The sequence below is a fragment of the Schistocerca serialis genome, chromosome 8 (genome assembly GCF_023864345.2).
Source record: "Schistocerca serialis cubense isolate TAMUIC-IGC-003099 chromosome 8, iqSchSeri2.2, whole genome shotgun sequence".
NCBI classification, from domain to species: Eukaryota; Metazoa; Arthropoda; class Insecta; order Orthoptera; family Acrididae; genus Schistocerca; species Schistocerca serialis.
The window spans coordinates 147,011,218-147,033,584 of record NC_064645.1 but is presented as its reverse complement, the minus strand read 5'-3'; the positions used below and the strand labels follow the sequence as shown (position 1 = coordinate 147,033,584).

The window sequence follows — 22,367 nt, the reverse complement described above, 5'->3', positions numbered from 1 at the left end:
GGATCGAATGATCCCACGGGTCGTAACACATCTGAAATGTAACGTCCACTGATCAAAGTGCCGTCAATGCGAACAAGAGGTGACCAAGACGTGTAACCAATGGCACCCCATACCATCACGCCGAGTGATACGTCAAACACGGATACGACCATCATGATGCTGTAAACAGAACCTGCATTCGTTCGAAAAATTGATGTTTTGCCATTCGTCCACCCAGGTTCGTCGTTGATTACACCATCTCAGGCGCTCCTGCCTGTGATGTAGCGTCAAGGGAAACCGCAGCCATGGTCTCCGAGCAGATAGTCCATGCTGCTGCAAACGTCGTCAAACTGTTCGTGCAGATGTTTGTTGTCTTGCAAACGTCGTCAAACTGTTTGTGCAGATGGTTGTTGTCTTGCAAACGTCCACATCTGTTGACTCAGGGATCGAGACGTGGCTGCACGATCCGTTACAGCCGTGCGGATAAGATGCCTGTCATCTCGACTGCTAGTGATACGAGGCCGTTGGGATCCCAGCACGGCGTTCCGTATTACCCTCTTGAACCCATTGATTCCATATTCTGCTAAACAGTCATTGGATCTCGACCAACGCGAGCAGAAATGTCGCGATACGATAAACCGCAATCGCGATAGGCTACAATCCGACCTTTATCAATGTCGGGAACGTGATGGTACGCATCTCCCCTCCTTACACGAGGCATCACAACAACGTTTCACCAGGCAACGCCGGTCAACTGCTGTTTGTGTATGAAAAATCGATTGGAAACTTTCCTCATGTCAGCATGTTGTAGGTGTCGCCACCCGCGCCTACCTTGTGTGAATGCTCTGAAAAGCTAATCATTTGCATATCACAGCATCTTCTTCCTGTTGGTTAAATTTCGCGTCTGTAGCACGTCATCTTCGTGGTGTAGCAATTTTAATGGCCAGTAGTGTATCTGTGAAGTTCGACTCCTTGATCACATACTACCATCATATCCACAGCTATCCTAGTTGGGTGGAGAACAAGCGCAGAGATTTCCATAGCTCCTGTCTGCTCTGTCGTCTCATTACTGAACGCTGTCCATCGTATGTCTCCTCGACCTTAACAGTCTTGTCTGACCAATACGGAAGGAATACCCGTTCCCATCAGAGTAAAATCCTTACTGTCCCACTCCATCGTTCAGCCACCTTGTCAAAGTACTTCTCAGTAGCGGGAACCAGTATCTGGAACAACCTCCCCCACTGTATTAGAGAACGACATAACACCTCCAACTTCAGAAGACAGATAATGACATAGCTATTAAAGCAATGATAAGATTATCATTATCCCTGCATACATTAGTTACCCTTGCACAGATCTCTTCCGAAGCTGATGTTCCCAATTTCCAAGTATTCTTACCGAATGAGGCTTTTTTAAATTTTCTTTTACCAAAACTCGGCATATCACAAAACAACTATTTCTTGACCTATAAATTCTACTTTTATCTGCCACTGCCATTATTGTTATTAACGCACAACTATTGCCATTATTATTATTATTATTATTATTATTATTATTATTATTATTATTTTTCTCAGACCTTAGGTCTGGTTAAAAATGGAAAGTGACGCCGACCTTCATCAAGCCTGACTTCCTTTTAACTGTATGGTATATGTTACATTGTATTTAGGAACTTTCGGGTTATTGAACACGTATCACTAACTACGGATTTCTGTAGTTGTATATATACGTTTGGATGTAGCTGTATTGCATTGATGTACTGGTGGATATTGTGTGGTATGACTCCTGTAGTTAATAGTATAATCGGTATAACGTCAACTTTATCCTGATGCCACATGTCCTTGACTTCCTCAGCCAGTTGGATGTATTTTTAAATTTTTTCTCCTGTTTTCTTCTGTATATTTGTTGTATTTGGTATGGATATTTCGATTAGTTGTGTTAATTTCTTCTTTTTATTGGTGAGTATGATGTCAGGTTTGTTATGTGGTGTTGTTTTATCTGTTATAATGGTTCTGTTCCAGTATAATTTGTATTCATCATTCTCCAGTACATTTTGTGATGCATACTTGTATGTGGGAACGTGTTGTTTTATTAGTTTATGTTTTATGGCAAGTTGTTGATGTATTATTTTTGCTACATTGTCATGTCTTCTGGGGTATTCTGTATTTGCTAGTATTGTACATCCACTTGTGATGTGATCTACTGTTTCTATTTGATGTTTGCAAAGTCTGCATTTGTCTGTTGTGGTATTGGGATCTTTAATAATATGCTTGCTGTAATATCTGGTGTTTATTGTTTGATCCTGTATTGCAATCATGAATCCTTCCGTCTCACTGTATATATTGCCTTTTCTTAGCCATGTGTTGGATGCGTCTTGATCGATGTGTGGCTGTGTTAGATGATATGGGTGCTTGCCATGTAGTGTTTTCTTTTTCCAATTTACTTTCTTCGTATCTGTTGATGTTATGTGATCTAAAGGGTTGTAGAAGTGGTTATGAAATTGCAGTGGTGTAGCCGATGTATTTATATGAGTGAGTGCTTTGTGTATTTTGCTAGTTTCTGCTCATTCTAGAAAGAATTTTCTTAAATTGTCTACCTGTCCATAATGCAGGTTTTCTATGTCGATGAATCCCCTTCCTCCTTCCTTTCTGCTTAATGTGAATCTTTCTGTTGCTGAATGTATGTGATGTATTCTATATTTGTGGCATTGTGAGCGTGTAAGTATATTGAGTGCTTCTAGGTCTGTGTTACTCCATTTCACTACTCCAAATGAGTAGGTCAATATTGGTATGGCATAAGTATATATAGCTTTTGTCTTGTTTCTTGCTGTCAATTCTGTTTTCAGTATTTTCGTTAGTATTTGTCTATATTTTTCTTTTAATTCTTCTTCAATATTTGTATTATCTATTCCTATTCTTTGTCTGTATCTTAGATATTTATAGGCATCTGTTTTTTCCATCGCTTCTATGGAGTCACTGTGGTTATTCAATGTGTAATCTTCTTGTTTAGTGTGTTTTCCCTTGACTATGCTATTTTTCTTACATTTGTCTGTTCCAAAAGCCATATTTATATCATTGCTGAATACTTCTGTTATCTTTAGTAATTGGTTGAGTTGTTGATTGGTTGCTGCCAGTAGTTTTAGATCATCCATGTATAGCAAATGTGTGATTTTGTGTGGGTGTGTTCCAGTAATATTATATCCATAATTCGTATTATTTATGCATGTTGGATAGTGGGTTCAGAGCAAGGCAGAACCAGAAAGGAAAATAAATTGTGTTAGCTGTCTGATGGCTTTTCTCAGTTTTTCTATTCTGATCTGTAGCCTGTGTTGCCATGCTGTTTTTGTGGGTTTCTTCTGTGTGTTGGTTGGTTCTGATCTCTGCCTAGTGTGTATATTTAGTGTAGTGAGTGCTTCTATATAACTCTTCCATAGTTGTGTTTTCATTTATTTTGTTGTTTATGATTGTGTTGATAGTTTTTCTTGTTGTTCCGACTTGTGGGTTATTTGACGGTCTATGCAAGAATAGTCTAATGTCTGTATTTGTGTCTTTGTATTCTATATATGTCAGCTGAAATTTTTCTTCTATATCTTACATGTGTGTCACTTCGTGTTCTATTTGTGCTTGTTCTGGTGGCTGTCTTAAGATTTCGTTTTCCTCTGATTGTTTAATTGATGCGTGCTGTTCTTTGTTTGTTTGCTCTGGGATGTTTGAGTCCATTACTGTATTTTCTTCTTCTTCTGATTGCACATTATTTTGTTCCAGTATTTGTTGTACTTGTTGTCTGATGTTTTCTAATTCTGACTGGGGTATCCTGTTATTTTTTATTATTACACGGATCTGATCAGCTAGACGTTGTTCTGTGAAAAATTTTAATTCTGGGTATCTGGTAATAAATGTTGTGTACAGTTGTGATCTGTATCCAGTTGTGTTGGTTCCTAGGTTTGTTGCTTGGTAATAACAGAACATGAGATGTCGATTAACTTCATCTGACCATCTCATCCTCTGCCTTTGTTTTCCTTCTAGGGTGGTTGCAGGAAGCATATCCTGCAAAACACCTCTATTTGGATTCAAATCATTTTCCAGTTGGCTAGCAGTGTCGTTACCATTGTAAGCGGGCATAGGGTTCAAGCGTCGTCCCCGACCATGACGGCGCTTGTCCGAGGCTTCTTTATTTCTGTCCTGAACCAACTAATCACACTAAAAGGGGGGTTAGCCCTATTAGTCGTTTGTTCTTTTCGTCGCCTTTTACGACTGGCAGAACATACCGAAGGTCTATTCTTTTCCCGGGCCTCCACGGGGTTTATTATTATTATTATTATTATTATTGTTATTATTAGTATCACTATTAGTGGCTGCAGTTGCAGTAGTAAAAGTAATAGCAATATTAACTTTGTTAGGTCAGCCTGCTTAGCTGAATGGTAACGTGCTGACCTCCCATGCAGCGGGCCTAGGTTCAATTCCCGACCGGGTGGGAGATTCTCTCTGCTTGTGGACTGGGTGTTGTGTCGCCGTCATCATCATTGCATCCTCATCACCGCCACTAAAGTCGCCCAATGTGGCGCCGACTGCTTTAAGACTCGCACTCGGAGGCCGAACTTCCCCGGATGGGGCCTCCCGGCCAACAAAGCCAGACGCTTATTTCATTTAGTTCACAGTCACTGTATCTCACTCATACCACCACTGCGAGACTCAAATCATTTCAGTACTAGTCGTAACAGTAAAACTTATTTTTTAGGTAACTGTGATGTAATATATACTGTATGTGTAAAATCCTGTTCCTGTACAAGAAAGGCCTGATGGCCCTGGACATATCAAGGTAAATAAATAAAAATAGAAAATCATACTGTTGCGATACCTACTCAGCTTCAGATATTAGAGCCCCACAAGTGCAGACACACAAAAAACTTGAAATTAAACACTTTTAAAATAAAAGAATCTCGACAATGTCCAGCACCATAATCATCGTATTGCACAATGAGTCGGGAGCTGTGAGAACTAAGTTCTGATACTTCCCAACAGAGCTGAGCACTTAGTTCAGTCAGAATCTTGCTGTCTCTCGTAATAGGCACTTTCTTCTATATTCAAAAACGTTTTCAGTAATTATGCTGTCATTTGGATAAAAGAAAAAAAGGTCAAGTCAGAACATAAACTATCATTTTCATTAAATTGTAATTGCAGTAAGGCAAAGTCCCGTAGCGACAATCGTCTTACCTTAGCTCCCCGAAATCTACAAAATCGATTTTCTCGAGAATTTTTGAGAATTGTATGGAATGGTTTTGCAGATTAATATTTGAGTTTTGAGCTTGCGACTGAAAACGTTTGGTACGAGCGTGCAAGACAATACTGAACCTTCGAGTTATCTTATACTGCAGAAGCACAGAACGCTTTTTACCATGTTGAATAAGTTTGAAGCTCTGGAGGTATTAGAGAAGTGTTAGATAACACTTATACAATAAGCAGGCAGCTGTTATAAGAGTCGAAGATCATGAATGGGAACAGTAATTGAGAAGGAAATGAATCATGACTGTAGTCTATACATGATGTTATTAAATCCGTACATTGCGCAAGCAGTTAAGGAAACAAAGGATAAATTTGGGAAGAACTAAAGTTAAGGGGGAAGAAATAAAAAGTATGATTTTTGCCGGTGACGCAGCAATTCTGTCAGAGACTCCAAGTGGCTGGGAAATTCACTGAGTGGTATTGACAGTGCCTTTATAACAGGTTGTAAGGTGAATATCAACAAAAGTGAAGCAATTGTAATAGAATCTAGTCGAATTAAATAGGGTGATGGTGAGGGAATTAAGTTAGGAAATGAGATACTGTTGTAGTGCACACGTTTTGTTCTTTGGGCGGCAAAATAAATGACGATGACTGAAGTAGAGAGAAAATAAAATTCAGATCATCAATAGCAAAGAAAGTATTCCTGAAAAAGAGAAATTCCTAAACATCGATTATAAATTTAAATATTTTATTTTTAGTACAGATTTCTTTCGAACTTTTGATTTATTTAAACGTAATGATTACAATCTTACACGACAAGCTCGTTTTGGCGCTTTGCCACTATCAAGCTTACCTGTGCAGATGAATAGCTATTATACTGTTCCTTACGTCTATGTTAGTTTCTGTGTCTACATAAGGCACGTAATACTTAATAACTTGTACGACGTAGTTCATATTGCGCCTTGTAAGTATCGGTAGTCTTTCTTTTGTGTTACGATCACGTTATTTCTATACACTTTTATTTGTGTGATTCCGGTAAAGTTATTTTTCACAGCTTTTTGACAGCTCCGTCTCCCTCAATGTTGTACGTTTACAATAGAAATTATATTTAAGGAAAATTCAGTGAGTACGTTTAATTTTACGAGATACTATTTTTAGGTTTTAGGTAAATTATGTTTTGTGTTATTCGTGACAATTTACGATTGTCCTTTTATGATGTCAATAAAATTTTTCCAGTATTTTTTATGTTTAGCTGTTTGTTCGTTACGGATGTCACATGCGTATTTTTCCGTATGTGTGTATATTTCCTTTCTTCCAAAACGTTCAGTCAATGCCCTTTAGGGACTTTGTGCAAAATTTTTAGAGCTGTTTCAATAGTTTCTGCCTTATGTTTTTGGCTTTTTAAATGGAAGTAAGATGTGGACTGATTGTTGCCGCAGTTTCGTGTATCTTCTTTAAATCTAATTACGAAAGTTGTACCCGTTTGTCCGATATAAAATTTATCGCAGTTTTCGCAAGAAAGTCTGTAGAAGCCGGGATTTTACAAAGCGGAGATATTTTTTGGTATTCGATTTTTGTCCTTCAAGTTGTTCGTACGAAATGCTAATTTCAGTTTGTTCATCTGATTATATATTTGGTCCACGTGTGATTCTGTGTGACAGGTATATTTATTTGTGACTTTTTTCTTCTCTGTTTGATGTTATCTCTTTACATATGGTATCTGTTTTTGGCTTTGTACGTCATTGATACGTAGATAAATAACATTCTTCTTCTTGTGATAGGGCGTTCCATCCCTCCACCAGTGCAACTGGCAAAATGTTGGTTGGTTGTTAGTGCACGAAGACGTGCCACAGTACATTTGCCCAACGCATCCCACATGTGCACGATGAGTCGGAGCAACGGGCACCCACTCCATTAGGCAAACATCCTCTCGTTTCAAGAGCTCCCCCAATTGCGTAGTTCGGTACTGTCGGATAAATATGAATTCAGGGCCGAACGCACCCTTGAAAATACGCAAGTGGGAAGGAGTACGGTGTCTCAATAACGTTTACCAGTGACTGTACCTAGTTTAGAGATTTGGAGGTCAGTAGTGTCATGGAACAGTGGTGGTGGTTAGTGTTTAACGTCCCGTCGACAACGAGGTCATTAGAGACGGAGCGCATGCTCGGGTTAGGGAAGGATTGGGAAGGAAATCGGCCGTGCCCTTTCAAAGGAACCATCCCGGCATTTGCCGGAAACGATTTAGGGAAATCACGGAAAACCTAAATCAGGATGGCTGGAGACGGGATTGAACCGTCGTCCTCCCGAATGCGAGTCCAGTGTGCTAACCACTGCGCCACCTCGCTCGGTGTCATGGAACAGTACGCCTCCCAACACCATAGGTACCAGACCATCAAAACGATCATGTTAGACATTTCTGGGTGCGTTACGTCTTCCCATATCTCGCTATACGAGGGTACGTCCAGAATCACTTCTCAGTCTGAATCTGTTCTCATCCGTGCATGCGATCCCACCTCTCGTTTGTCCAGTCCCTATGCTCTCTGAATCATCGCAAACGGTGCAGTCCTGTTAAATGTGGTTGCAGTTGCACCCGCTGCGCGACGTGGCTCCCTTCCTGTCTTTTGCACAATGTTCCGTTCATCTGGTACTGACTGTGACTGCCAGTGGCACGGCAGCTGAGTGGGGTTCCGACAACGAGTACGATGTGTTTCATGTGTAAATGGGTCGTCTAGGTTTTTATGTTCGTAACGCCACGTAGCGCTCTGTATGAAAATCACTGACTGTGCTGTGTGCAGTCTGTGGCTGGTTGGACTTGTTGTGGATTGGCAAGACAGCCAATCCACTATGAGGAAGCCGAAAGGCACGCGTTTAAGCTCACGCAGGCTGGCGTGAGGTCTGGAACAGGACACGGATTTTAGACTTCAGAAAAAAGGAGGTAACTGGTAGAATACTTAACTTTAATCCATAATTGGTGAACATCGCTCTTGACGGTACATGTTTTACAGCATCAATAGTAACTGGTAATGGCGCCTTGCTAGGTCGTAGCAAATGACGTAGCTGAAGGCTATGCGAACTATCGTCTCGGCAAATGAGAGCGTATTTTGTCAGTGAACCATCGCTAACAAAGTCGGCTGTACAACTGGGGCGAGTGCTAGGAAGTGTCTCTAGACCTGCCGTGTGGCGGCGCTCGGTCTGCAATCACTGGTAGTGGCGACACGTGGGTCCGACGTGTACTAACGGACCGCGGCCGGTTTAAAGGCTACCACCTAGCAAGTGTGGTGTCTGGCGGTGACACCACAGGACTCATTGTTGGAATATTCACTTGTGTAGTATTGGGCAGTTGGATGTGAACAGCGCGTATCGTTGACCAGTTGGAGGTGAGCCGCCAGCAGTGGTCGATGTGGAGAGAAAGATGCCAGAGTTTTGAGAGGTTGCTATAAGCGGACGATCTGGACGTGTGTCCGCCAGAAAAAGGAAATTTGTAACGATGGATGTCGTCAATTGATATATATGATGACTTTTGGACACTATTAAGGTAAATACATTGTTTGTTCCCTATCAAAATCTTTCATTTGCTAACTATGCCTATCCGTAGTTAGCGTCTTCAGTAGTTAGAATCTTTTATTTGTCTGGCAGTATTGGCGCTCGCTGTATTGCAGTAGTTCGAGTAACGAAGATTTTTGTGAGGTAAGTGGTTCATGAAAGATATAGGTTTTGTTAGTCAGGGCCATTCTTTTGTAGGGATTATTGAAAGTCAGATTGCGTTGCGCTAAAAATATTGTGTGTCAGTTTAGTGATGATCAGAATAAGTAAAGAGAGAAATGCCTGAGTACGTTCAGTTTTGCTCAGCTGTTTGAAAATCAAATAACACAGAAGTTTACCAGCACTGTCATTTTTATATTTTTCTAAGGGGATGTTACACCTGGCGTCCAGTTTTTTTTTGCCCAACTTGGAGATGTTACCAACATACTCGTCCATTTCCACCGAGCAGCTAATATGCTATGGTATTCTATCTACCGCGTCCTTACGTTTCGCAGAGTAGTGTAAAATCATTTTTCTGGTTCCAGTGAATTAAATACCGTTATAGCTTCGAAGATACGGGAGAAAGTTCCCTACCTTTTACAACCCACACATCTCCAACTTCCCGAGTGGTGCAGTGACGGCAATACTTGGCACGTGTGTTATTACAGAGCCGCAACTGTGACTAATTCTCTACCTTAATGCTCTCATTCACTGTGCACAAACATACTGACCAACAGGTGCGCCTTATCAGCGGTGTTTTATGCAGGTACTTAAGCAGCTGCAGGAAGCCACCTTCCGGCTAAGGAGCTAAAGCCAATGAGAACACACGCAAAGAAATGGTGCAGCGTCGCTGACGACTGGGGAGTAAACGGCATCTTCAGGACGACCGCTTCAGGATGGCCCTCTCTCGGCCCGGTGTCCAGCGGGAAGGCGCCTGCAGGGGGGCCGAAAGAGGCCGACACGTGGAGGTCCACGTGGCCGCAGTTTCTGGCAGCGGCCGTAGGTAAGCTCGAGTGTGTATTAATGCGTGTGTGAATGAAAGAGTTACATCATCAATGAAGAACACGTAAAATTCATCTAGAACAATTCTAAAAATTTGGTATGCAAAAAGCTACCGGTTGTCAGAGTCTGATTTATTAATGCATAGTTAGTTGTTGTTGTTGTTGTTGTTGTTGGGGTCTGCACTCCAAAGACTGTTTTGATTGCAGTTCTCCATTCTACTCTATCCTGTGCCAGCCTCTTTATCTTCGAATAACTACTGAAACGTAAATCCTTCTCACTCTGCTTACTGTATTCATCTCTTGGTCTCTTTCTACGATTTAACCCCCCTCCCTCCCACACACACATGCGCGCGTGCACACACGCACACGCACACGCACACGTGCACACGCTTCCCTTTAGTACTAAATTGGTAGTCCCTTGATGTCTCAGAATGTGTGCTATCAATCGATCCCTTCTTCTAGTTAAGTTGTGGCACAAATTTCTTGTCTCCCCATTTCTGTTCACTACCTCCTCATTAATTGCATGCCCTACACATCTATCTGCAACATTCTTCTGCAACAGCACGTTTCGAAAGCTTTATTCTCTTTCTGTCTACACACAAATACTTTCAGAAAAGACTTTCTAACACATAAATCTATATTCCATATCAACAAACATCTCTTCTTCAGAAATGCTTTTCTTTCTATTGCCAGTCTCTAATTTATATCCATTCTACTTCGGTCATCATCAGTTAAAACTCGTCTGCTACTTTAAGCATTTCGTTTCCTAATCTGATTCCCTTAGCATAATCTGATTTAATTCGACTTCATTACATTATTCTTGTTTTGCTTTGGTTGATGTTCATCTTATATCCTCCTTTTAAGACAATGTCCATTCCGTTCAACTGCTGTTCCAAGTTCTTTGCTGTCTCTTACAGAATTATAATTTCATCGGCAAACTTCATAGTTATTACTTATTATTCCTGTTCCAAATTTTTCTTTCGTTTCCTTTACTGCAGCCTAAATTTCACGTAAATTGCAGTGCAATAGTTACGCTCATACCTAACGTCTTGCCAGCAATGTGTCACGTCTGGCACCATAAAGTTACAGTTGAGTCAGCTAGTATCAGACTTCTCCAAGGAACTCTATTAGGTACTATTCTCTTTTCATTGTACGTAAATGATTTCATCAGTTTTGTCCTACTGCAAATACCACATATACGAGTACGTCGAGAACCTCCATTTGTATATAAGTGTAAAACCTATAAACCTGAAAACAATTATCGAGAATCCCATTACCGACCTGTGTGAACTATCAGAATGGGCGCAGGATACAGGGTTAAAAATCACCCCACCCAAAGCGGTACTGGCTGGTCATTCTACGCCATACTATCTTTAACCGTAAATGGGACATATATTAACTTCAACAAAAAGTCTGGGAGTAATAATTGATGAAAATCTAAATTGGACTGAGCTCCTAACTGCAAATGTGCAAGAATGCATCAGCATCCCACCATGTCCCACAAAAATAAAGGCATTCCTTTTTTATCTAAAGAAGGAACTTGTACAAACACGTATACTTGCGTAATTTTTGAAAACATTTCTCGTGGAGAAGCAGCGGTCTGGCTAAAAATACTTTAAAAATGGATTATAAACGGTCCTGACAGCAATAAAACATATATTTACGATGGTTACCCGCTTCGGTCACAATATGCCCATCTTCAGACCATTTAAACTACGACGGTAGGCGATGGCGCTGAACTGAGGTGACGCGGGACTGCCACGGTCGCAGGTTCGAATCCTGCCTCGGGCATGGGTGTGTGTGATGTCCTTAGGTTAGTTAGGTTTAAGTAGTTCTAAGTTCTAGGGGACTTATGACCTAAGATGTTGAGTCCCATAGTGCTCAGAGCCATTTTTTGAACTGAGGTGATGTTACGACTCACCAGCAGTTGGCGTTCGTAGAGTCTAACACCTCCTCTGTTCACGCCACCGCTCACCGTCATAGTTTAAATGGTCTGAAGATGGTCACATTTTAACCGAAACCGGTAACCATTTGACCATGGTCAAGACTGTTATAACTCATTTTTTAACTTATACTTTCATTTATTGGTTAAGTGATGTTGTCCTCCAAGGCATTTCTGAAAGCTCATGGCGTCTGTGTTCGTTATATTTGTGATGTTCGAATCCTTGATCATACTTCACCATCAAAAGCACAGCTATGCATGCAAACAAGCGCAGATATTTCCATACCCTCTCTCTTCTAAAATGGCTTATCAACGAACACTGTCCATCATATCTCTCCTCGGCCTTAACGTTCTTATCTGAACAACATAGCAAAAACACCGGATCCCACCAGAGCAATATCGTTTCTGTCTCACTCCATAGTTCAGCCACTTTCTCGAAATCCCCCTTAGTAGCAGGAACACTACTCTGCAATAACTTTCCATATTACACTGCAGGACTGAATAACATCTCCAGCTTCAGAAGATAGTTAATGACATACCTGACAAAGCAACAATAAAGATTACCATTGTCCTCGTATGCACTCGTTACCCTTGTGCTTCCTTCTTCCAAACAGACACTCCTCGTTCCCCAGTATTCTTAGCTGATGCAATGTCCTTAAATTCCCTTTCTGCAGATCTCGCTATGTCAGAAAACATCTATTTTGTACACCTATAAATTCTTTTATTGTTATAAATATCATTAATATAATAACAATCATTATTATTATTACTACTATAGCAGCCGAAAACTTCTTGCGTAAGAAGTCACCATCATTCTCTCAACGGCCATGTCAAAGAGAGCGAAGGAGTGGACTGAGGTCAGTGCACTCTCTTGGTCTTGGGGTGGGAACAACTCTTAACACGTGGAAGAATCGGCCATGATCAACGGCATGAAGATGCAGAAGTCAATGGAAACCACTGCATTTAAGAAGAGTAACGTTTATCTACAGGACATGTGGCCTGTAACTGAAAAAGTGTCATGATGATCTCTTATTGGCAAAAGACTCTGGACTACTTGCACATTCGAATCTCCGGGATGGAATTGCCAAATGGGAGGTGACCATAGAGTATAACCAACGAAAGGATAACATTCTACTAGTCTGGACGTGGAATGTGTAGGTGTCAGTGAAGTGAACTGGAAAGATGACAAGGATTTCTAGTCAGAGGAGTATAAGGTAGTATCAACAACAGCAGAAAATGGTATACGGCAGTAGGATTCGTTATGAATATGAAGGTAGGACACAGAGTAAGTTACGAGGGTCGGTCAAAAAGTAATGCCTCCCATTTTTTTTCTACTTAAAGAAATTAAGTTAAGTGAAAAATTTGAATTTGGCGCCATTCCTCAAACCTTCTTCTGCAATCCACTGCAGTAGTAACTTTCTGTGTCAACAGGTGGCAGCACAGCAGAAGTTTGTAAGATGGCCGACATCGATGTTCGTTTGAGACAGCGTTGTGTGATTGAATTCTTGAATGCAGAAGGTGAAACGCCCATACGCATTCATGAAAGACTGAAGAAGGTGTATGGTGTTGTGACAGTGGATGTCAGCACTGTTAGACGATGGGTTCGTCGTTGTAAGGAAGCTGAAGGGCAAACACCGTTGACTGACGAAAGGCGGAGCGGCAGGCCGGTGAGTGCAGTGACTCCACACAACATTCAGCAAGTTGATGGCATCATTCGTGGTGACCGTCGGGTGACTGCAGATGAAGTGTGTCGCATTATTTCTCTTAGTAAAGGCAGTGTGATCACGATTATTAAACAATTGGGGTACTCAAAAGTTTGTGCACGGTGGGTTCCAAGAATGTTACCCGATCAGAATAAAGAGGCAAGGAAAACAATAGCCTCCCAACACTTGCAGCGCTTCTGTTTGGAGGGAGATGAGTTTCTGAAAAAAATTGTGACCGGGGACGAAACATGGGTGCATTTTTTTGAACCCGAATCAAAGAGGCAGTCAATGGAGTGGCGTCACACAAGCTCGCCGAGGAAGAAAAAATTCAAAACTGTGCGATCGGCAGGGAAAGTTATGGCAACAGTTTTCTGGGATACAGAGGGTGTGATTCTGGTTGATTTTTTGGAGCAGGGATGCACAATAAATTCTGTTCAATACGTCACAACCCTCAACAAACTTAAAGCACGTCTTCAGCGAGTTCGCCCAACAAAATCAATGGCAGATGTTCTTCTTTTGCATGACAATGCAAGACCACACACCAGTCGTCACACCTCTGACGAGATTGTCAAAATTGGATGGGAAGTTTTGCCTCATCCCCCATACAGCCCTGACCTGGCACCATCAGACTTCCATCTGTTCGGGCCACTAAAAGAAGCTCATCGTGGGATTCATTTTGAAGATGAGGAGGCCGTCAAAACATCCGTGCGTCAATGGCTTAGGAAGCAGAGCTGTGATTTTTACCGTGCTGGGATACATGCCCTTGTTCAAAGATGGACCAAAACTGTAGAGATGGGCGGAGATTACATTGAAAAATGACAAAATGATCCTCAATGTTGTGGTTTTCAACCTATGTAATTGCATTTAAATTTCCTGACAATTAAACGTAGAAAAAAAATAGGAGGCATTACTTTTTGACTGACCCTCGTACTATGAACAGTTCACTGATATGGTTCTTATCATCAGAATCAACAGCAAACCAGCACGGACAATAGATCAGGCACACATGCCGACGTCGCAAGCAGAAGGTGAAGAGACAGAGGAAGTATATGAAGATACTGATCGGGTAATTAGGTACATAAATCGAGATGAAAATCTAATAGTCATTTGGGACTGGAATGCAGTTGTAGGAGAAGGAGCAGAAGGAAGGGTTGCGGGAGAGTGTGGGCTTGGTTCTAGGAATGAGGGAGCAGAAAAACTAATTGAGTTCTGCGGTAATTTTCAGATGGTAATAGCGAATATTCTGTCCAAGAAGCACAAGAGGAGGAAGTATACTTGGAATAGGCCGGGAGATATAGGAAGTTTTAGATTACATTACACTACATTAGATTACAGCATGGTCAGACACAGATACCGAAATCAGATAGTGGATTGTAAGGTGAATCCCGGAACAGATATAGACACAGATCATAATTTGGTAACGCTGAAGAATTGGCTGTAATTTAAAAGGCTAGTCAGGAAGAACCATTGCGCAAAGAAGTGAGATACCGAAGTACTAAGGAATGAAAAAATACGCTTGAATTTCTCTGAAGCTATAATTAGTGCGATAAGAAATAGCTCAGCAGGCAGTTAAGTTGAAGAGGAATGTACATATCTAAAAACAAGTGAAAGAAGTCAGAGAAAAACGTAGGTACAAGTAGCAGAAGAAGTACTTCAGGTGATCGGCGGGAGAAGGAAGTACAAAAATGGTCAGGGAAATTAAGTAATATAAGGAATGAAATAATGAGGAAGTGCATGAAAGCTAAATTGACATGGTTACATGAAAAATGTGAAGACATCGTAAAAGAAATGATTGTCGGGAAGGACTGACTCAGCATACAGAAGAGTCCAAACAACAAGGGCGGTAAGAGAATGTGAGGGCTATTTGCACTGTTAAATGTAGAGGAGAGAGTGTACGGGTGGAAAGAGTACATTGAAGGCCTGTATGAGGGGGAGAACTTATCATATGTGACAGAATAAGAAACAGGAGTCGACAGGGAAAAGATACGAGATCCAATAGTATAATCTGAATTTAAAATAGTTTTTGGGGACTTAATATTAAATAAGGCAGAAGAACATTCTATTGCAATTTCTAAATTAATGGGGGGGGGGGGGGGCGGGGGAGTGGCAACAAAACTACTATTCACGTCGGCGTGTAGAAAGTATGGGGCTGGCGATATACCATGAGACTTTTGGAAAAACGTTATCAACACAATTCGCAAGATTGCAAGAGGCGACAATTGCGATAACTATCGTGCAGTGAGCTTAATAGCTCATGCATCCAAGTTGCTGACAAGAATAATATACAGAAGAATGGAGAAGAAAACTGAGGATCTGTTAGATGCCGATCACTTTGGCTTCAGGAAAGGTAAAGGCACGAAGGTCTGCTAGTACCAAATACAGGTTTTAGCTTGAGGAAGGAATTTGTGAGACTGTACGTTTGGAGCACAGCATTCGGCAAGTCGCACATTTGCTATGACATTAGTGAATAACTTCCAAGGTACTGGAGGCAACTGTAGAGGGTAAAAACTGTAGAGGAGGACAGAGATTGTAACACATCCAGCGAATAACTGCCGTAGGTTGGAAATGCTACGTCGATATGAAAAGGTTGGCACAGGAGAATAATTCGTGGCGATAAAAAAAAATAGTATTATTTACTCACTTTGCCGCTTCAGACACTCAAATCATTCTAATACCATTTGTCATATTAAAATTGTAGTAAAAAAGGTACAGTATGCGAGAACCGCTGGTCCGATTTAGGAGATGGTCTGATGGTCTTAATCATATCAGGTTAAAGATATGAATAAATAATAAAATTAACAGATAGTAATAACAACAATAATAATTTCCTATGGCTGTGTGGCATCGTACAAGGCTCGCTGTTGGTCGCCACTTCGGCGACTTGCGTGTCCCTAACCTACCCCATTTATCCAGCTGAAGAAAGTAGACCTGCAGTTTAACGTAAAAGCCGAACTACATGTTGTTCCTGGCGGCTCCTCACTTCACTGAAAGGCGAAGGTTAGTTAAAAATAAAGACTGAAAAAACTGTGGACCGACGGAGATTCGATACCGCAACCTCTCGGTTTCAAAATACGCGCGTTATCGCTGGAGCACCAAGCCCTACTGTATGTCCATAGTTCTTCAGTAAGTATGTGAGTATCAAAATATGTGATCTATATGATCGTGCCTTTTGACTATTTTGACTTACAAGCTTAAATTATTTTATCTTTATACCTCTGCCCGTTCCTGAGAAAAAGCGGTCTTAACTGATGGGCAGATAGATCCGGAGAACAAAATGATCCCATAAGCGTCCCTTTTTTACCGACTGAGATACGGAAACCTAAAATTAAAAAAAGGAAGCGTGATATATTCCAACTAAAAAGAATTTTCCGTTTAGTGTACACTCTTTAGCATGTGACTCATGTTTTACTGACAGACAACGATAAAGGCACCAGTCCCCCCTCGAACCTCCCTAAAATAGCTTTCCTTCGTTCTCGTTCCATCTTCAGCTAAATACGAGAACTACACCTTTGTAATGCTCGCACCACAACTGGCTGTTTGTTTATTTGTTTGCTTCCCTTGCCCTTTCCCTACGAACTAAATGTCGATAAACTGCTACTCACAACGGGTACCTTACGGAGTGGCCCTCCCTAATGTTTTTCAGACATAGCATTCATAGGCCAGTGCCTAGACATCAATTTCGTAAAGCAGTACGACGTAATTCTATAAAAATAGCCTAAAAAGTAACCTTTGAAGGTCAGATTTCCAAACGCACGAAAGTACGAATCATTTGTAGATCATTATTAACGAATTCGTCATTCGTCTGCAGCGAAGCTCGTAGCGTAATCTGTTTCTCATCGTAAAGTCGCTTGTTAGAAACTCACTAACTGCTCACTTTTTTAAATTCGGTATTTATTAACAAATGGCAATGTTAAATAACAAATATGGAGTCAAAACCTAAGAAAGACCCTAAAAAAGACATCTCCTTACTTTTAATTATGACTGCATAATTGTTAATAAACATTTCAATTTGTTAATAAATATAGAATTTAAAGAAGTAAAAGAAAGTATGCGGCTTGCGAGATACGAACCAGCGACTATACCATTACAGTCTGGGAAGAGAAATTCCGCCTTATGCAAGACACCTTTTTTCTGTTTTGTTTCACCCAGAAATGTTTCAGCACATGTTGTGCTATCTTCAGTGGGTTATTTTTTATTTTCTAACTGTAAAGTTGTTGCTACATATTAACATTTAGCGAAACGTTTGGTAAATAGTATTTACACTTGTGAATTCAGACGAAGTTGTGAACAACTTACTACACTTTAAAGCGATTTTTTTTTTTCAAACTTTTTGAGACATGCGTCGTAAGGCGTTAGGAGAGTCATGTTCAGGCAGTCATTTTTAAATTCTGTAAGTACGAATAGAATCGAAGAATGCCACCCGTAATGTCTTCTTGTCAGTTATTAATCCAATAGTAAGAGCAAATGCGATGATTTCCTTCAGAATTCTTGCTTTTGTGTTGATACATAATGAAACTGCTAAACATTTCCAAGAGAAATCCACTGTCGACAGTATATTTCTATCCGCCGACAGACACTATAAGCTTCTATAAGGAATCATTAAAAATATCGCATTTTCTGAAATTACGAACTGTTTCCACGTGCCATAAAGATGGCAGATAAATGCAAACGTATTGTTCTACGATGGAAAAGAAATTATAAGTTACTGGTAAGTTTAAATCTGCTGTAAGACTTTCTCAGGATCACAGGAGACAGCCAGTGGACCAAGAAGGGATCACGAACATTAACGGTCGAGTCTCATGAAACAGCTTGTGCAAGAATGTTCAACCATTCGAAGCAATCCTAGGTATTTGTACGGTTTGGTATAAAGTGAAGATAATTGCAACACCCTCCGTTGGAAATGATTTTGAAGGTTGTAGTAGTAAGGAATGTGATTCTGCTTCTCGTGTGAATGATCCTGTGGAGCAAATTTTCGATTGTGAACACAGTGGCCTCCCCTAAATTCTCGGTAGCGTCACGCCTGACGTTTATTCTGCACTACAGACAACGTTCATGACCTAGAAAATGGGGGACAACAATATACTTAGCTCTGTTCTTGATGATCTCATAGAAGCCGTAAGTACGTAGTTAGTGTCTCCAAGTCCGTAATTGCAGCTTTGCAGGAATTTACTTAACGGATTTTATGATGTTAATTGCAGCAAATTAATAAGTTTCAGTAATATTCGTGGTTTACTTGTTGCTCTTGGTTCACCGATGTAACGAACAGATTATAGTTTCAACATGGGTGCTAAAATTGCGCAACACTTTAACGTACGTAGAAATTAGAAGCCACATCTTTCTCACAACAAATCAGTCAAGTGACTCATTTTTATGCTTTTCCGAGACAAAGCATGTCGCAAAGCCAACACAATTCTTACATATGGTCTTCTTTATGTAAGTCACTCATAACTGTTCCAATTTAGGATAAATGTAAATGCTGGTAACTTTAACGTATTATCTCCACGTCTGTGTAATGATCGTATTTTCTATAAATACAGATTAGCGTTCCGTTCGCTGTAACCTAAGGATCTTGATCACTGTGGATGTGATACTTGCAAAGACTGGATTACAATTTCAAGTTGCCTTTTCCTGGAGATGACTTTTCCAATTCCAAATATTTTGTAGTGTTATAAAAAACGAAACGTAACGCTAGTACCAGTAATTGTGTGAATTACGTGCGTTTCGGAATTTCGATTTGAAAAGCATGTTACGTCATTTTATTAATTCTTGTATATTATCTTGACTCAAGAATTTTCCACTGAGGTATGAATTATCGATAGGTGATATCTTTTTAAAAGGACGTAAATTCTGAAACCAAGTGTTCCATCTGATTACGCATCGGTTTGCATTCCTAAGTAGTTTAGCTGAGTGTCCGGTTTTTGACTCAAAACGTGGTAATTGTCGAAATGAATGTAGAAGAAGCAACATGGTGTTATCTTTAGATATGTAAAGGGCCACAAAACTGGTTGTGATTGCTATACGTCAGAAACTTCTTTGCTTTATTATCATTATTACTATTATTTTCGATTATTTCCCTTTAGGATAGTATATGAATTAGAACCAGTCACAGCTTCACTCTCTCTTCCGCATTTGTTAAATTTTCTTGTTCCTTGTTTTATTTCTAAACTGTTTTCGGTCCTCAATTTCTCCTACTGAGATTTTCAGTCATTCCCGGTTTTCCTGTTTCTATCAACCAACTGGTCTTTAATTTACCTGTATTCACGACGTTAAAATTTTCTTTGTGAGTCTTTCTTCCACCCTTCATGGGTGTCCCTAAAACTATAGACGTCTTTTCTTAAATTTATTTGTGATGTTGATTGTGTTTTGGTATGGTTTCATTGTAGGTCGTCTGACCCAAAAGAACAGCGCCGTGAATTTTTCTAAAACGTTTCCTCTATCAGTACGAAAGAATATAAATTGAACATTATGAATTCCTATAAACCTAAATATCAAACAAAGTTGTCTGATGTGTTTCTTCACCTATGGGTTTTATTTGCCGACGTTTGAGCGTACAAAACAGTATTTTAGTATCCGACACGCAACCGAAAACATAGGGTAATATCTGATATACGGCCTAATTCGTCACAAAACGTACCTAACGGAACCATCCGCGAATTAAATAGCAATTCCAACAAACCGGTATTTAAACAGCTAACTGATGCACATATACGGGCAACAGCAGTCTACTAATTTTTATTTCAAGTAATCCTGAGATGTGTCGGTAACTGAATACCGAGCACTCCTTTTTCTGACTGCACATATTCTAACTAGTTATAATCGTCTAATTCGCTGTTATCTTAATTGATTCATTTTTTACGATAAACCACGGGCTTTCTGCTATCCCTGGACTCAGAACTAGTAAGTTACTTGTTTCTTGAGTATCACATTCGTCCACCGCACTTGCGGTGCTGTTCGTTCCCTCCAGCATACATTTTTTATTAAGACATGAATTTAGAAAGCGCAACGGAGGGATGCTATAGACAGTGTGGGAACACATAGAGACGAAATACATATCGAGTAAACTGCTGTACTCATAGTGAGACATATCTTACAATTTATTACCTCATCTCTTGAAAAACAAAAGCTACTGATCATCCGGAGAATTTCGTGGGATATGAGAACGCATGGCGGATATGAACATTTTCAACTCAAAACAGTAGTTTACTACTGTTGTGGATTGGCAAGAGAGCCAACCCACTATGAGATGAAGCCGAAAGGCACGCGTTTTAGCTCACGCAGGCTGGCGTGAGGTCTGGAACAGGTCAAGGAAATGAGACAAACAAAAAACGTACGTAGCTGCTGGAATACTTAACTTTAATCCATAATTGGTGAACATCGCTCTTGACGGTACATGTTTTACAGCATCAATAGTAACCGGTAATGGCGCCTTGCTAGGTCGTAGCAAATGACGTAGCTGAAGGCTATGCTAACTATCGTCTCGGCAAATGAGAGCGTATTTTGTCAGTGAACCATCGCTAGCAAAGTCGGCTGTACAACTGGGGCGAGCGCTAGGAAATCTCTCTAGACCTGCCGTGTGGCGGCGCTCGGTCTGCAATCACTGATAGTGGCGACACGCGGGTCCGACGTATACTAACGGACCGCGGCCCATTTAAAGGATACCACCTAGCAAGTGTGGTGTCTGGCGGTGACACCACAACTACAATAATCTGAATACCCACACAGCGAACATCTAACATTACTAAATCAATATTGAAAGAAAAATGTTCACTTAACATCATCAAATGTTCCCTTAACATGATCAAAAGTATCCGGCCACCCCCACAAACATATGTTTTTCATATTAGGTGCATTGTGCTGCCACCTACTGCCAGGTACTCCGTATCAGCGACCTCAATAATCATTAGACATCGTGAGAGAGCAGAATGGGGCACACTGCGGAACTCACGGACTTCGAACGTGGTCAGGTGATTGGATGTCACTTGTGTCATACGGCTGTAAGCGAGATTTTCACACTCCTAAACATCTCTAGGTCCACTGTTTCCGACGTGATAGTGAAGTGACAACGTCAAGGGATACATACAGCACAAAAACATACAGGTCGACCTCGTCTGTTGACTGACAGAGACCGCCGACAGTTGAAGAGGTTTTTAATGTGTAATAGGCAGACATCTATCCAGACCATCACGTAGGAATTCCAAACTGCATTACGATCCACTGCAAGTACTATGAAAGTTTGGGAGGAGGTGAGAAAATTTCGATTCCACGGTCGAGCGGCTGCTCATAAGCCACACATCACGCACATAAATGTCAAACGACGCCTCGCTTAGTGTAAGTAGCGTAAACATTCAACGATTGGATAGTGGAAAAACGTTGTGTGGAATGACGAATCATGGTACACAATGTGGCGATCCGATGGCAGGGTGTGGGTATGACGAATGCATGGTGTACGTCAACTGCCAGCGTGTGTTGCGCCAACAATAAAATTCGGAGGCGGTGGTTTTATGGTGTGGTCGCATTTTTCATGGAGGGGGCTTACACCCCTTGTTGTTTTGCGTAGCATTATCACAGCACAGGCCTACATTGATGTTTTAAGCACCTTCGCGCTTCCCACTCTTGAAGAGCAATTCGGGGCTGGTGATTGCATCTTTCAACACGATCGAGCACCTATCCATAATTCACGGTTTGTGGAGGAATGGTTACACGACAATAACATCCCTGTAATGGACTGGCCTGCACAGAGTCCTGGCCTGAATCCTATAGCACACCTTTGGGAGGTTTTCGAACGCCAACTTCATCCAGGCCTCACCGACCGACCTCCTCAGTACAGCACGCCGTGATGAATCGCCTGCCATTCCCCGAGAAATCTTCCAGTAAAATGGCTCTGAGCACTATGGGACTCAACTGCTGAGGTCATAAGTCCCCTAGAACGTAGAACTACTTAAACCTAACTAACCTAAGGACATCACATACATCCATGCCCGAGGCAGGATTCGAACCT

General features: G+C 40.9%; 1 protein-coding gene across 1 annotated transcript in view; it reads left to right on the top strand.

Moving 5' to 3' along the window:
• LOC126416881 (facilitated trehalose transporter Tret1-2 homolog) overlaps positions 1-22,367 on the top strand; it is a 148,639-nt gene that overhangs the window by 24,827 nt on the left and 101,445 nt on the right. The window contains exon 2 of the mRNA XM_050084765.1: positions 9,490-9,726. Within this exon, the coding sequence (XP_049940722.1) occupies positions 9,540-9,726 (187 nt within the window). The 5' untranslated portion in view covers positions 9,490-9,539. The remainder of the gene's footprint in view (positions 1-9,489; positions 9,727-22,367) is intronic.